Here is a 16,106-nt window from a genome sequence, read left to right on the forward strand (position 1 = left end):
AGTCAATCAGCAGACCTTAACCCAATTGAGCAGCATTTCACCTCCTGAAGAGGAGACTGAAGGGAGAAACCCCACAAAACTAACAACAACTGAAAGAAGTTGCGCTACAAGCCTGGAAAAGCATCACAAAAGAAGAATGCAACAGTTTGGTGACGTCAGCGGGTCACCGGCTTGATGCAGATATTGCAAGCAAGAGATATGCAACCAAATATAAAGCGTTATTTACTTTAAGACAGAGGTGTCCAGTCTTACCTATAAAGGGCCAGTGCATGTTTTCATTCCAATCAAGCAGGAGCCACACCTGATTCCACCCGTATAATCAGTTCACTTTGGCTTTCAATAGATTCAGGTGTGGCTTCTGCTTGGATGGAATGAATACCTGCACCCACACTGGCCTTTTGTAGATAAGATTGAACACCACTGCTTTAAGACTATCTGTCCCAATACTTTTGCTCACCTAAAAATTGTGCAGTCTCCCAACAAAGGTGCCATGTTCTAAGTTGTCATCAAGATGTAAATATCACGAAATGAAAGCTAAAACTCCTATTGTCTACCAGATCTAATATTCATCTTTGTTTGAAATGTCTTCAGTGTATAGCAAAAACAAAAGAATCGGCCTTGCCGTTCCAATACTTTCGGAGGGGGCTGTATGTAGCAATGTGTTTCTGTGAACTGACAGGTAAAATTTCCTAACTATGTAGAAAGACCAGAAAAATGACAGGGGTGTGTTCAGATGTGTTGGTGAAAAAAGCACTCCATAATGAAAGAAGACTTACAAAATAAATCTAAAGTAATATAAAACACCCCTGTTATCATTTTCAACCCTGCTGAACTGCATTCAACTGCCTTAACACGATAGATTTTCTTTTGCATTATTTATATATGAGCTGGATTCATCACATGGATAGAATAATATTATAAATAAATGACATTCCTGAATATTTCTACAGAAAATGTGCAGTCCAGTGTCATGTACTCCCCGAGAAATGCTTTAGAAGAGGAAGGTTAGTGGATTTTCCTATTTAATTTCCAAGTATACTGAGGATTTATTACTAAAGTAAGTGACACTACTAACATTTGGCCAGGTATCTATTCACAGCATAGTTATGTGAGTTTCAAACTGACTGTGAAGGGGTTGAAAAAAACAAAAAGTCACACTTTTCAGAAATGAATGCAAAATAATAATTCACTCATCAGCCTGGAGCTGGGAAAATATGATTTCTTTAAATTTCTAATATATTCCTGGCAAATGAAATGATATGAAATGCAGATATATTACGGTTTTTTTTTTTCTTTCTTGAACTGGATAGGCACAGAGGGCATAGATTCCTGAGGAGGATTCACAGGAGGAAAAAAGATTTTTGCTTCAATTTCAAGTCGTCACACAGTAAATTAGCGCTGCTTTCACCAAGGAACCAAGGAACTAAGGAGAAAACGTTAGCTAGCTACGGAGCTGCATGTAGCTAGTCAAGGAAAGAAACAAACGGTCCAGGCTTTAACTCGTAAAATACAAACCAATGAACATAAATTACTGCTATTTGCACATCTGCATTTTTATCCACTGTATGTATCGCATGCATCATGCTGCTTATCTCTAACTGTATACTGTTTATCTCAACTAACTGCACCATAATTCTTATTTATTCCATTTAACTTAATTGCCATTTGCATTACTGGTATGCATCATATTGTTTACCTTTACCGGTACACTGTACACTGCTAACTTATTGCACCATAACCTTGTTACCTCATTTTAACTTATTTGCTATTTGCACTACTGGTTGGATGCTAACTGCATTTCATTGTCTCTGTACTCGCACTCTGACAATGACAATAAAGCTGAACCTAACCTAACCTTACCTAATAAATCCAAATAGTTGAAATAATTCAATAAGTAAGTTACAGTGCCTGTTGATTATAGCCACACTAGCATGATGTACAGAAATAATGTCAGTCTGCTAGCTAGCATTTAAGACAAGCTAATATTCAGTAGGCCTAACAGGAGAGAAATGAGTTATAGTTCATTATAATCAGGGTGAGTTTAATGAACTTTAGTTCTACTCTCTCAGACATTAGCTAGCATGATTCAAACTAGCCAAATGTTAATCGCTAGCTGTCACAATACAAAGTGTGGTGATAAAGACAGCAGATAGATTACAGGGTGTTAGAAATCATTCTCGCTGTCACTTCTGTTCAAGTTTAGATTAGGTAGGAATTTAGATCAAATCCATAAAGCCGTTTGATGCTAAAAAGTCACTTTATAACTTTACAAATATGTGATTATAGAGTAACATAAGAAGATTCACAAACGAAAAAGATTTCTGCCTCAGTTTCAAATCACACACTGATTTTAGTTATTGCTGGTAAATTAGCGCCTCTTTCATCAAGAAACCAAGGAGAAATTATTAGCTAGCTATGTAGGTACATGTAGCTATTCAAGGAAAGAAACAAACTACAGATTTTAACTCAAATACAAACCAATTAACACAATTAGTAAATATAATCAGTACGTTACAGAATCTGCTGCTTATAGCCACACTAGCATGATGTACAGAAGTAATGTCAGTCTGCTAGTTAGCATTTAAGACAAGCTAATATTCTGCAGATATAACTGGAGAGAAATGAGTTACAGTTAGCTAAGGCTAACTAACAACAGCTTTATTCCTAACCTCTCAAATGTTAGCTAGCATGATAATAAATAGCCAAGTGCTAATTTTTAACTAGCTGTATACAATACAAAGTGTGGGGATAAATACAAATTGTACATATTTAGCTGAAAGATTACAGTGATGGGTGTTAGGAATCATTCTCGCTGTCACCTCTGTTAAAGTTTAGATTTGATCCTAAAATGTCACTTGATAAATATGTAATTAAGTACAGTGACTAAAGACTTAGGTACAGTGTTACGTCTCATTCAGCAAACTGATGTTGTGCCAGTGCTGGGACACCGGGACCAACAAACCTGTAGCCGTGTTTAAATCCACCTTGCTAACACTTAGTTTATGCCTTATATCTTCACAATGATGAAACATTACATCTTAAAATTTCAACACTAGACCACAAGCTTGACCACAAAACATCTAAAGGAAACTTATCAGTAACCCACAGTGCAATGTGATCATCGCCAGGAAGTGTGGCCTTTCACACCTGAAAGTGAAAAAGAACGACCAAATCATGAGCCTGTAAGCTGAGTCACTTTAGTCGACTGATTAACAACCTCTTGAGGAAAATGAAGCAGACATTTTTTAATTAATACACAGTCTGAGCACATACCAGACACTGAGCAGTGCTTCATTAAAGTCATGGCCTTAACAAGCATGGCTCCAGGATGGCACTTTGTGAATTTATTTGGACGACTTTGTTTAGTTATCAGGCTTTCATTTGATTTGATTCATGCAGTGAGATAAGTCCTGTTAAAATGCAGGCTGTATAATCACACAGCAACGGTAATCAGAAAGTGTCAAGGATGAGCTAGCTATGCGTTGTTTAAATACCTAGAACTCAATTAATTTTTCCATCAGAGTTCACGGACAGTTACTGCATCAGTACTCTAACCTGACATGTAAATGCTATGTGCTCTACAAAATGCATGTAATTATACTCTATATTACATTTATATTTAATTATTTCTCCAAAGCTTTTATCTAAAGTGATGTACGGTACCAGCACAGAGCTGTTGAACAGCCGACAGTGATGTCAAAGATTCGTTTTCCACTTGTTTCTTATTATCTTATATAACTTAAAGTTACATAAACATGCAGCCTTATTTTTACTCTACTTTCAGTGTTATTGTATTTTTTTTTATTCCTTTCCTATTATTTTTATTATTATTGTATTCAACTTTATTGTCAGTGAGCAGGGTACAGAGTATAAACCCAACAAAATGCAGATAGCATCTAACCAGAAGTGCAAATTTATTTATTTTGCACTTCACACTTGAAGCAAGTAGCATTAAGTGCGAAGTGCAAAAGTGAGAATGAGATAGGGTGGCAGAAAAAAAAAAGTGAAAATGGCATGGCATCAAAACAGTGCAAGTGGAATATATACGGCATGAAAAACACTTCAAACAGCCTGAAGAAGAAGAAGAAGAAGAAGAAGAAAAAAAGAAGGCGGCTTTATTTGTCACATATACATTACAGCACAGTGAAATTCTTTTCTTCGCATATCCCGGCTTGTTAGGAAGTTGGAGTCAGAGCGCAGAGTCAGCCATGATACAGTGCTCCTGAAGAAGAGAGGGTTACGGGTCTTGCTCAAGGGCCCAACAGAGGCATCTTGGCCGAGATGGGGCTTGAACCCTGGCTTCCTCGTGAGTAACCCAGAACTTTGTGTACGTGAGTCTGAAGACATGGATTAAAGTAAAGTGGTTAGCACGTTTGCCTCGCACCTCTGGGGTTGGAGGTTTGAATCATGTCTCCACCCGGTGTGCGTGGAGTTTGCGTGTTCTCCTCGTGCTTTGGGGGTTTCCTCCATGTACACCAGTTTCCTCCCCCAGTATAAAGACATGCGCTGTCGGCTGATTGGCATTTCAAATTGTCCGTTGTGTGTGATTGTGCCCTGTGATGGGTTGGCCAGGGTGTCCCCCGCCTTCTGCCCCGAGTTCCCTGGGATAGGCTCCAAGCTCTCCGTGACCCTGTGTAGGATAAGAGGTACAGAGAATGAATGGATGGATGGATGAAATGAGTGGAATCCAAGACTCAACAGTATAACTGAATATAAGATGCAATTAGAAGAATGTGCAGACTGTTTTAGGTTAGTCCATTTGCAGAAGTAGGTGTTTGCATGTGCAGAGGAGAAGTACAGTATGTGCAAACCGTGTAATGGTGTAAGATGATCCGAGTGCAAACCACAATGTGGGGTTTGGAAAATATGCGATTAGCGGCATTGTGAGGAGTTCAGTATGTTGATTGCAGATGGGAGAAGATGCGAGATGTCCTTGATGATGCCTCTCACACTCTGTGGTGAGGGGTAGCTGGGCACCAGTGATGTGTTGGGTGGTTTTCACCGCTGCTGGAACGCTTTTTCCAAGTCGGACACTGAGCATCCGCTGTACCATACTGACGTGCAGTTGGTTAAAATATTCTTGATGGTACAGGGATATTTGTATCTGAGTAGATAGGTGAGCTTTCCTCAATCTCCTCAGGAAGTAAAGATGCTGACTCTGTTTAGTTAAGATTTATGGAAGGAGTCTCCAGTGTCAGCGCTTTGTCATAACAGTGAGATGTAAAGCTGTAAAGTTTTTCAACATCTTCAGGACATTGGAGTTTACGCTTTTTTTTTTCACAGTAAGCTGTGTTTTTTTTCTTAGACAGAGAAAAGCGAGGCTGGTGAGGGAGCGACTGTTTACAGCTGCTATAACGTAAGTGAGAACAGAGAACAGGAACTAACTTGTTTCTATATACCAAATTACTGTGGTGGAAGAGGAATAAAACACTTCAGGAAGTGTTGTTATATGAAAATAATCAGCTTAAGGATGGTAACTGCAACTCCGCTTCATCACACACCACATTGTTGTTGACTAATTTTGTAATAAATGTTTGCATTTCATTTTCATCACCAGCTTGTATGTTTTAAAATGGATGATAAACACTGTGAAACTGTGACCATTTTAGACTTATCATGCCGTACGGTAACACAGCCTGGATCATCAATAACCCATAACCAAGCCTCAGAGGGGGAAACCTGAGACCTGGCACCAGCTCTGGCTGTGCTGAGTGATGCATTCTGGGTGTTAGCAGGATCAAGTGTTCAGCTGTGGACATCTAGTGGTGTAAACACAAAATGGCGGATAGTTTCGGTTCTGAAATCTGATTGGCTGAGCCGTGTTCGACTCTTTTACACACACACACATACACACACACACACACTGACTGAATTGTGTGTTCACGCACCAGGATTGAAACTGATCAAACCGTTGCTCTGTGACCGTTATGTCGCTTAGCAACCACAGCTTACTGTTAGCACACTGCACTGCGTGCTGAAGAACTGTTTGTAGCTAACATTAATGTTAATATTAATCATAAATGAAACTTGATCCTGGGTAAACTTCATGTTGTATGCTTTTATTATCATCATTACCCGTGAGAAAATCACTGCAGCACGCCCTCTCGCGCCTCAGTGCTTCATTTTAACCCTTTACGATATGTGGATGCTAATTAGGGGGCGGGGCTTAGCACAGGTGAGCGCGGATTTGAATTTAGGCATTAAACAAACAGAGCTGGGTGAAATGTAATGAACTGCGTTAGCTTTAGCTAAACTTTTACTAAACATTTCTGAGGCTTAGCTATGTATAGCTATGTGTATGTATAGTTAGAGTTTTTGTTGTTAGAGCCTTATAAAGCCGGTGTTTCTTAGAGAATGAGCGGCAGAAAGCTGAAGGTGGTGGGAGGGTTAATGAAAGTCCCTGAGAGAGAGTTAATGGGCGACATTTTGTTGCGCGAGAGCACCGAACCGTCGCTTCCGGTGCACGTGAATATCGGAAAGCTGCTCAGGACGGAAGATGGACAGTACATGGACATGGAGGACAGAGACGATGCCGCCAAGAAAAGACAGCTAGCCAACGCCAAAGAGCGGCTCCGGGTTAGTGGACCAGTCATTGGAGAAAGAGTCGACTCTTTTTAGCCGAACGTTGAGAGTCGACTCTTTTTAGCCGAACGTTGAGTGTCGACTCTTTTTAGCCGAACGTTGAGAGTCGACTCTTTTTAGCCGAACGTTGAGAGTCGACTCTTTTTAGCCGAACGTTGAGAGTCGACTCTTCTTAGCCGAACGTTGAGAGTCGACTCTTCTTAGCCGAACGTTGAGAGTCGACTCTTTTTAGCCGAACGTTGAGAGTCGACTCTTTTTAGCCGAACGTTGAGAGTCGACTCTTTTTAGCCGAACGTTGAGAGTCGACTCTTTTTAGCCGAACGTTGAGAGTCGACTCTTTTTAGCCGAACGTTGAGAGTCGACTCTTTTTAGCCGAACGTTGAGAGTCGACTCTTTTTAGCCGAACGTTGAGTGTCGACTCTTTTTAGCCGAACGTTGAGTGTCGACTCTTTTGTATGAGCCGTATGGGTTTTTTCTGTATCTTCTTATTATTATTTGGGCACAATAACATTTAATGCATAGATTCTTACACTTTTGCAGAGCCTTGCTGGTTTTAAAATTATTGATAGATTTGAAAAAATTTTATATACGTGTGTGTGTGTGTATATATATGTGTGTATATATATATGTATATATATATGTATATATATATATATATATATATATATATATATATATATATATACTCACACACACACATATGTATGTGCACCCTATTTTTTTGTACAAACTTTGTTATAGATGTTTATTTTCTGACTTCTACATTATTGATTCAGTACAAAAACATTTTAGATTCCAAACATTAGTTTTCCAGCACAAAATGAAATGTTACAGAAAAATGTTTGTATGTCAGTAAAGAAAGCAGCAGATTCCATAAGAGACACTTTTCAGATAAAAACATAATGAAGGCTGCTGGGTTTCGCTGCAGAAATAAGAAGCGAGTCGACAGTCAAAGTCTCCAGAAGAACTGTGGCTGCTTCTGCAAGATGCTCAGTAACACTTCCAGCTCATTTCCTTATAAAACTGCACACACTGCACCTCAGATACTGCTTTATTTATTTTTAAAGCAAAGGGTCATCACTATAAATTATTGAGTTTGTTTCATTTATTACTGTTTACTGCACTTTATAGTATTTTTTTAAAAGTAGAAACATTTATTTTTGAAGGCATTTTGCTCGCATGTGCCTAAGACTTTTGCACAGTACTGTGTGTCTGTATGTTTGTGTGTGTGTGTGTTATATCATGCCTACACACATACATACCTACACACACTTTAAAATGCATTATATATATGCTAGTAATGTTGCTATGAAACCATTTCAGGGATAGTTAGGCAAAGAAGAACAATCATTGGTCAAAATATTGCAAAGAAAGAAAACATGAGCTGTTTAGAAGCCAAAAGAGTTGAATCTTCTTGGTGATCTGACTCGCTGAAAAGAGCCTGGAATTCAAATCACTAGTATTTTCCTACCAGTGACTCAAGGCTTTTAGCTTATTTAGTTAGTTAAGTTTATTCTAAGAACAGAAAGTTTAGCTAATTTAGTTTATTTTTAATAAGTTATTTAGCCTGTAGGTTACAAGAGAAGCAAAATTAGCCCAGGATTAAAGGCTACACCTAACACAACCATGTGAAAGAACGATTAAAACAACACTAATAATAAAAAAAAATGACCAGGTACCACACCCTAAAAGCTTAATTTTATTTTTTCATATCATTTCCTTATGCAAATGTATTACAATATGCGTGAGGCAACAAATCATACGAATAATTCAACGAATGGATTTCAATCAGAATGAATTTGTTTAGTTTCTTTGCGATGCCCGGTGGTCAGACCTTTACACACAACTGCATGTTTATATATATATATATATATATATATATATAGATATATAGATTATAGATAAAATAACATAAAGTCAAAACTACTCAGGATATTACTGAACAAAACGATGTGGTAAAGTCTGACTTTAAAGGGAATGAACCAGCGTGAGATGATGTGCATGAAGCAATTTAGTATTAATCATTACATCATCTAAAGAATGTGTATACATGGACTACATTATATTGAAAACCTGGAAGTATTGATGCTTCAGCTGTGAATGTCCCTTTAATAACGCACAACCTTTAGTGCATGAAAGCCTCAGAAATAAAAGATGATGTCAAGGTTTTCCACAGCAAAAAAGGCCATGCCATGAAGAGGTGCTTCACTGTAAATCTCATTAAATAATCTTATAAAACTGCACTTTAATCATTTAGCATTTTAATTAAATGTATTAAATATGAAATAATAAACATGGCACAGAAAATCAAAAAAGCGACCTTCAGCTTACGGTTCACGGTTCTGAACACATTGAAAAACTTCTCATGGGGTTGTGATGTGCGTCTGCATTTACTGATTAAATCAGTTCTCCAGAAATGAATTCATTTTCCGTGTTTTGTAATCCTTGTGGCACGGTGTAGCTCTGAAGCAGAAAAAAGGAAAGAAATCAAAGAAATGACTTTATAATTTAAATTTAATCAGTGCTCCTGAATTCTTTAAAAAGAGAGTTAGGAAAGCTTAACATTACTCGTTGCTTGTATTCCAAATTTAATGTTAAATATCAATTTTTTATGATGTTATTAACACCTTATACTTCATACTACAATACTCTGGTTGCCATGGCTACATCTAGAACCACGTTCTATCAAGCTAAGTAGTACGCACTGTAGTAAGGGTGGACACTGGGCTACTGTTTAGGTTCTTGAGTCATTTAAGGAACGTATGGATCTCAGACTGTTGGTGGACTAATTTAGTGTTTAATAATGTGATAGCCGGTTAGTTGGTTGGTTGGTTGCCATCACAACCATCACTTGTCTATCAACAGGAAGCCCCGCCCACATAGCTGAACACTATGAACACTATAAACGATTGAACAACAGGCTACACCTACAGCCCAAAGTACACGCCACTAAAAGGGTTTTATTACCATATAAACAGTTTTTCACATCATTTTTATTAAGGATGAAGATAACCCAAGGACAGTGAACTTTACTGCAGAAAAAGTGAGGAAGACGAGGGACAAAGACTCAAGCGTAGGTACTCGTCTCATAAAATTGCATCTTAATCATTTAGAATTTTAATTACACATTTTATACATCATAAAACTGAATCAGCATTCCTGGTAAGAAAGAAGAAGGAAATTTTTTTCCATGTAACATCAAAATGTATGCAGCAGCGGTTTAGGAAAGTTTAAGAAACATTTCACACACCTTCCTAGTAGAAGTACTTCACTTATGAGTTAAATTTATGTTTTCTGTTGTTAAAAACACACCCTTTGGGCTGTCGGTGTAGGTGTATCGTTCAATTACAGCTAAGCATTCAGCTATGTGGGCGGGGCTTCCTGTTGATAGACAAGTACACAAGTACACAACTTCCTGTTGATGGACAACTAACCAACTGGCAATCACATTATCACAATATTAAATCCCAAATTAGTCCATCAACAGTTTGAGATCCAGACGTTCCTTAAATGAAGGATAAAAGCATAAATCTAACTCATAAACTCATACAAGCTTTCTTAACAGGACTGCTGAGTAAAATTAGAAAGTTAGTTTTTATATATCCAGTAAATGCAGATGATGTACATCAGAAAAATGTTAACAGTTGGCACTTGCTGTGCCATGTTTAATTCAGTTTTATTATGTATAAAATGTGTAATTAAAATCCAAATGATTAAGATGCAATTTTATGAGACTGATTGTTTAACGAGTACCTACGCTCGAGTCTTTGTCCCTCGTCTTCCTCACTTTTTCTGCAGTAAAGTTCACTGTCCTTGAGTCATCTTCATCCTTATTAAAAATGATGTCCCTTTTTCTGTGAGTGTGTGTGTGTTTGTGTGTTTGTGTATATATGTGTGAAAGAGAGAGAGAGAGAACCACTTTGCTGGTCCTCAGTGTGATGTCCTGTCCTGTGGCGCCCCCTCCAGGTGCGCAGTCTGAACAGCATGTTCTCCTACCTGAGGCGGATTGTGCCCGTGATGCCCCGAGACCGCAAGCCCAGTAAAGTGGACATGCTGAAGGCAGCGACCGAGTACATCCGCCTGCTGTCCTCCGTGCTCAGCGACACCTCGGCACACGTAAGCGCAGATCACACACACTTCAGGATTTTATCATCACAAACGCCCACAGTTCACATTTCAGCTCTCTGATACTGATGATGAAATGTTCTCGACAGAGCAACGGAGTTTCGAGCGAGCTGCTGGAGAGCATGAGCAACTATTCCCACTCAGACGACAGGTGTGCTGACCTGTGGAGTGTGGATGACGTGAGTTTGAGGGGTTTTTTTTGTGTGTGTTTGTTTACTACTCAAGTTGAAAAGTAAATACTCATTTAAGTGGTAGCTCAGATGTTGAACTACTGATCGGAAGGTTGTGAGTTCAAATCCCAGCACCGCCAGGCTGAAAGTGTTAGACCCTTGAGCAAGGCCCTTAACCCTCAACTGCTCAGTTATATAAATGAGATAAATGTAAGTCACTCTGGATAATCTGCCAAATGCCATAAATTTAAAAAAGTAGACTGTCTAAAAATTGGCTAAATACTTTACTGAAGTAGACTAGAAACTCCTTAAAGTATAAAAGTTAAAGTAGAGCTGAATTTATTATTTAAAAAATGTATGATTTGTTTAAAAAAAGTTGTTTATAGACTAATCAGTCTGTTTTGTTTAGGGTTTTTTTTTTTTTTTTTGGTTTTTAACTCTCCTTTGAATTATAGTGAGAGAAACAGGGGAAAAAAGTACACATTATTAAACTGTAAATGCAGTATCCAAGGAATTATACTTTATTTCCTCCATTATACTTTATTTCCTTTATTAAGTCTTTGTAATGAAGTGTTATTGCATCATAAAATCTAGGAGCCAATCATGTTTGAATATGCAAATGCAGGTCACGGAAAATGTCACTTCTCTTCTGTTACTCACATTGGGGAACGTTTCGAGTAATAATTTATGAAATTTATTGTCGTATTCAATCATATTTATTTATGTTCTAATGACATTTTGATTTTATGAAACCAACGGCGCAAACAATTTATTGTACGCACAAACAAAAAATAATGGTTCTTAACAGACGTTTTGAATGACTTTTAATCTTTCTGTCTGATTTTTCTTTCTCTCTCACTCCGTCTCTCAGGTGCTTGACTCTCTGTCCAATCCGTCTTTATCGGTTACGGCTCCGTCCGTCGCTACGGCAGCAGAAGCGGATGAGATCGATCTGAGCAGCATGACCGTGCAGTGTGCCGTCCCTGTCTACATCATACAGGTCGGCTCTGACCACACGCTGGTAAGGAGTGTGCTGAAGTTACAGTAACGTACACACGTGAACAGTGTGCCGTAACATCCTGTGCACTAAATCTGTGCTCTCTCACTCACACACACACACACACACACACACACACACACACACACACACGTGCATGTAACCTTATAGTGACTTTTTTTTTTTTTTCCAATCATAGTAGTAAACTTTAAAGGTGCAGTTTATAATTTTTAAAACGTTTCTAGGTCTATAATACTTACGTCACTTTAGAAAAGTTCTCAATATTACTATACAATGGGTCTGGCTAATTTCTCACTTTCAGGCTTCTTTCACATTTTTTCTGGCCCAGAAATTAGCTCCACCCACCAGCTGAAACAAAGCCCTGTTTCCTTAAAAGGCAGTTCACAAGATATACGTAGCATGCTTCTCATTCATCTCTCATTCCATACAGAGGAGTTTTTACTGAGACAGCACGGTCCAATACCAAAGGATCAGTGGCGGCCCGATAGCAGCAAAAACACGGTGGATCAGATATCAGCGAGAAAAAAGATTGAATTTGATCCGATACTGTAACAAATGGAAAAGATTGGAATTAGATTTGGAACAGATATTTTTTTAGACTTGACTGTGGTTTTTATTAGCATTGATTTTGATCATATTTATAATTTTTACTTTATTATGTTTGTAATATTTTCAGTGTAAATGATTTTTGTGTGAAAGCTGTGGTTTTGTGGCAGTTAGCTTTTAGCTATGACTATTATCCTGAGTTTTTTATGTGCTTAAGTTTAAAAAAAAAAAAATTAAGCTTAGTAGAAAAACAAAAAAAAAATATATATAGGATGAGTATCAACATCGACAGGTTTCGGTATCAGTATTGGAAAAGAACAAGTGGTATCATGCCAGCTGTAGTTTTAACACTGTGTGGTTTCACAGTATCATGACAAGCTGTGTCTTATTAAATACGAGAGAGAGAGAGAGAGAAAGAGAGAGAGAAAAGAGAGGCTGGTGAGGGAACAACTGTTTATAGCTGCTATAACGTAAGTGACAACAGGAACTAACTTGCTTCACTGATGTTTCACAACATTGTATATAATAATAATTGGATTGAAAGTATGATGTCTTATTCTTTAATAAATACAAAATTGTAACTTGTAGTGAATTGCTGTGGTTTAAGCAGAATAAAACACTTGGGGACATGCTGTTATAGGAAAATAATCAGTGTCAGGGTGGTAACAGTAACTCTGCTTCATCACGCCAGCCTCTTGTTAATTAGTTTCCTATAACAGCACAACATGGAGTGTTTCATTCCTTACATCATTTATTGGATTTTTTTTTTTTGGAGCTGAAGGATTCATACCGGATGCTTTCGTCACACACTGCAATAAAATCCAGGATCTAGAAGCCTCCAATTTCCTTTCTCATCATTTTCTCTGAACGGATTTGAAGAATTGATGCGTCTTTTATCGATTTCCGGGCAGGGCGTAGGACTGAGGGTTCGAGGAGGCATCAGTTACAGTATCGGAGTAGGTTCAGGGAAGGCTCTAAAATTACAAACTGCTCCTTTAAAATATTACACAGCCCCAGCGTTTGATGACGAATGAATGACTCTGTTCACTGCAGGTCTATCAGACGAGATGAGGACGAGTCCGCTGTTTCTTTTTCCACAGAACACAAAGTTCACACTGAAGCATGAATTTATGAATTTGGCCTTGAATGAAGAAGGATTGTGTATAAACACTTTATTTTTATTTAAACAGCTCAATGATTTATAAATGATTTAACATCCGAACAGCTGCTAAAGTATTTAGTTCTAATTGTTTTGTCATTTTTGTCTGTGTTTAAGTAGATTGTCAAGCAGCCTGTGTGTGTGTGTTTTTTTTTTTTTTTTTTGTGTGTGTGTTTGTTTTTTTATGAGCACTTTCTAATAAAATACATGTCAGCACTCAGTCTAATTTCTTTCTGTTAAATGAAGTGGGGGGAAAACACAAACTGCAATACCTTTAATCACCAGAAGGGGGACTGATGAATTTTTGTGAAAGTTTTGGAAAATGTTCTGAATTCTCCCTCATTCTTCTGAATTTTTATATATGAAAGAAAAAAAAAACAATTGTTTATTATTGTATTGTATATACCATAGCATTATATACACATTCTATATACATAGTATAGAATATTATTATAGTTTATAATAGTTTATTTTATAGAATTTTTTTTCAGGTTTTCTTCAGAATTTTTTTCACTGTACATGAACTTCAGACTTTTATGTAAGAATTTGGTTTTTTTTAATAATATATTTTAGGATATTGTATTTCGTTTTTATACGTTGTGGTTTGCTTGATAAGTAGCTTAATATTAATTCTAAAGATGGATTGAAAGGACATCCTTTTTTTCATTATAGCCACTAAACTAAAAGAAGACTTTATTACCAAAATGATGTATTGTCAGGGGGGAAAAAAACTCTCTTTGAATCTGAAATGGAAAACCATTTGCATCTTGTTTAGGTTTTATTTCATTTCTCTTTGGAGACAATATTTCTGAGCATAACCCTGATTAGATTTTTTTTTTTATTTAATTCTCATTTATGCAGTTATCCAGTCAGCTAATCATGCTGCAGCAGCACAATGCATAAGATCATGCAGAGACAGGCCAAGAGTTTCAGTTACTGTTCACATCAAACATCAGAATGAAGAAAAGTGTGATCTCTGTGACTTTAACCGTGGCCTGGTTGTTGGTCCCAGATGGGCTGGTTTGAGTATTTCAGAAACTGCTGATCTCCTGGGATTTTCACACACAGCAGTCTCTAGATTTTACACCGAATGATGTGAAAAACAACATCCTGTGAGCAGAAGGTCTGAAGGCTGGAACACTTTGTTGATGAGAGAGATCAGAGGACAATGACCAGACTGGTCTGAGCTGGCAGGAAGTCTATAGTAACTCAAATCATTACTCAGCTGTAAACAGGAATCCGAGGCTTTCCTGGGCTCAGGCTCACAGAACACAGACAGTTGGAGATTAGAAAAAAAAAAAATCACCTGGTCTTTTTCCAGTCTTCATCTGTCCAGTTTGGGAGAATCTGTGCCCATGATCGCCTCAAAAAAAAACCTGTTCTTGGCTGACTGGAGAGGAACCTGATGGGGGCTTCTGCTGCTGTAGCTCATCCACCTCAAGGTTTGATGTGTTGTGCATGTTGAGATGCTTTTCTGCTCACCACGGTTGTATAGAGTGATTATTTGTGTTACTATAGACGTCCTGGCAGCTCGAAACAATCTGGCTATTTCCTTTGATCTCTCTCATCAACAAGGTGTTTCCACCCACAAAACTGTCACTCACTCAATGTTTTTTTGTTTTTCGCACTATTCTGTGTAAACTCTAGAGACTGCTGTGTGTCAAAATCCCAGGAGATCAGCAGTTTCCCCATTCCGATGTTTGATGTGAACATTAACTGAAGCTCTTGAGCTGCATCTGCATGATTTTATGCATTGTGTCACTGCCACATGATTGGCTGATTAGATAACTATATACTTCTTTCCATTTTGAAAACCCAGACTGTGAAGTATATACAAAATCAATTAGTTGAATCAGAAATTCCATAAAAAATTATCAAATTGAAAACATTAAGCTGTACCTTTCCATGTCACTCAAGTGGAACCCTTAAGGATACATCTTTTGTACTTTTGATATGTATCTCGCAGGAAAATGTGGATATAGTGTACATTTAAAAATGATTTAAGGTACAAAACTAGACCATAATTAATATGGAGAGTACACTACATGCACCAGTCTAGATTAAAGATATATATTTTCTATAAGGTACGAAAGGTGTATGCTTGAGGAGGGTAGCACCACAGGGACATGGACAGGGACAGGTACGGTTTGTTTCTAACAAGCTGAAGTTTTGTCACCAGATTTGAGCTCTTGCAGTTATAGAGTTAACCTTAGAAATATTTACCTGCCTTTGAATATATTCAGAAAGGTTTTGAACAATATTTAGAACATTATTTAAACATAGTATTTAAGAAAAAAGTATACATTTAAAAAATTTGAATAGTTTGAGTATCAAAACATCAATGCTCAACATCTTAATCACAGAATAATCAGGTAAAAATTTCTTGATTTGCATTTGCATCATGATTAAGATTCTCCAGTGAATCAATCAGTTGTGGTGAATCAAACCAGTTCGATTCAGTTCAAAGGAGTCGACTCAGTGAAGTGAATCGTGAAGGATGTCAGTG

General features: G+C 37.6%; 1 protein-coding gene across 2 annotated transcripts; it reads left to right on the forward strand.

The window, feature by feature from the left end:
- Positions 1 to 6,142: 6,142 nt before the first annotated feature.
- On the forward strand, positions 6,143 to 13,758 carry figla (folliculogenesis specific bHLH transcription factor). Of its 2 annotated transcripts, none has more exons than XM_034299155.2 (5): positions 6,143 to 6,576; positions 10,549 to 10,698; positions 10,797 to 10,886; positions 11,749 to 11,898; positions 12,326 to 13,458. In XM_034299155.2, exons 1-5 carry the CDS (start codon positions 6,355 to 6,357, stop codon positions 12,338 to 12,340), a joined length of 627 nt encoding a protein of 208 aa, XP_034155046.1. In that variant the 5' UTR covers positions 6,143 to 6,354; the 3' UTR covers positions 12,341 to 13,458. The 2 variants fall into 2 exon arrangements, with proteins under 2 accessions (XP_034155046.1, XP_026787257.1); XM_026931456.3 differs by lacking the exon at positions 12,326 to 13,458 and adding an exon at positions 13,495 to 13,758 and having other exon boundaries at positions 6,146 to 6,576.
- Positions 13,759 to 16,106: the final 2,348 nt, after the last annotated feature.

Source organism: Pangasianodon hypophthalmus, chromosome 24 (genome assembly GCF_027358585.1).
Source record: "Pangasianodon hypophthalmus isolate fPanHyp1 chromosome 24, fPanHyp1.pri, whole genome shotgun sequence".
NCBI classification, from domain to species: Eukaryota; Metazoa; Chordata; class Actinopteri; order Siluriformes; family Pangasiidae; genus Pangasianodon; species Pangasianodon hypophthalmus.

Coding starts and splice junctions, on each gene's coding strand:
- figla (XM_026931456.3), top strand. CDS start 6,355: ATGAGCGGCAGAAAGCTGAAGGTGGTGGGAGGGTTAATGAAAGTCCCT. Junction 6,577..10,548: donor ACGCCAAAGAGCGGCTCCGG/GTTAGTGGACCA, acceptor CGCCCCCTCCAG/GTGCGCAGTCTGAACAGCAT. Junction 10,887..11,748: donor ACCTGTGGAGTGTGGATGAC/GTGAGTTTGAGG, acceptor TCCGTCTCTCAG/GTGCTTGACTCTCTGTCCAA.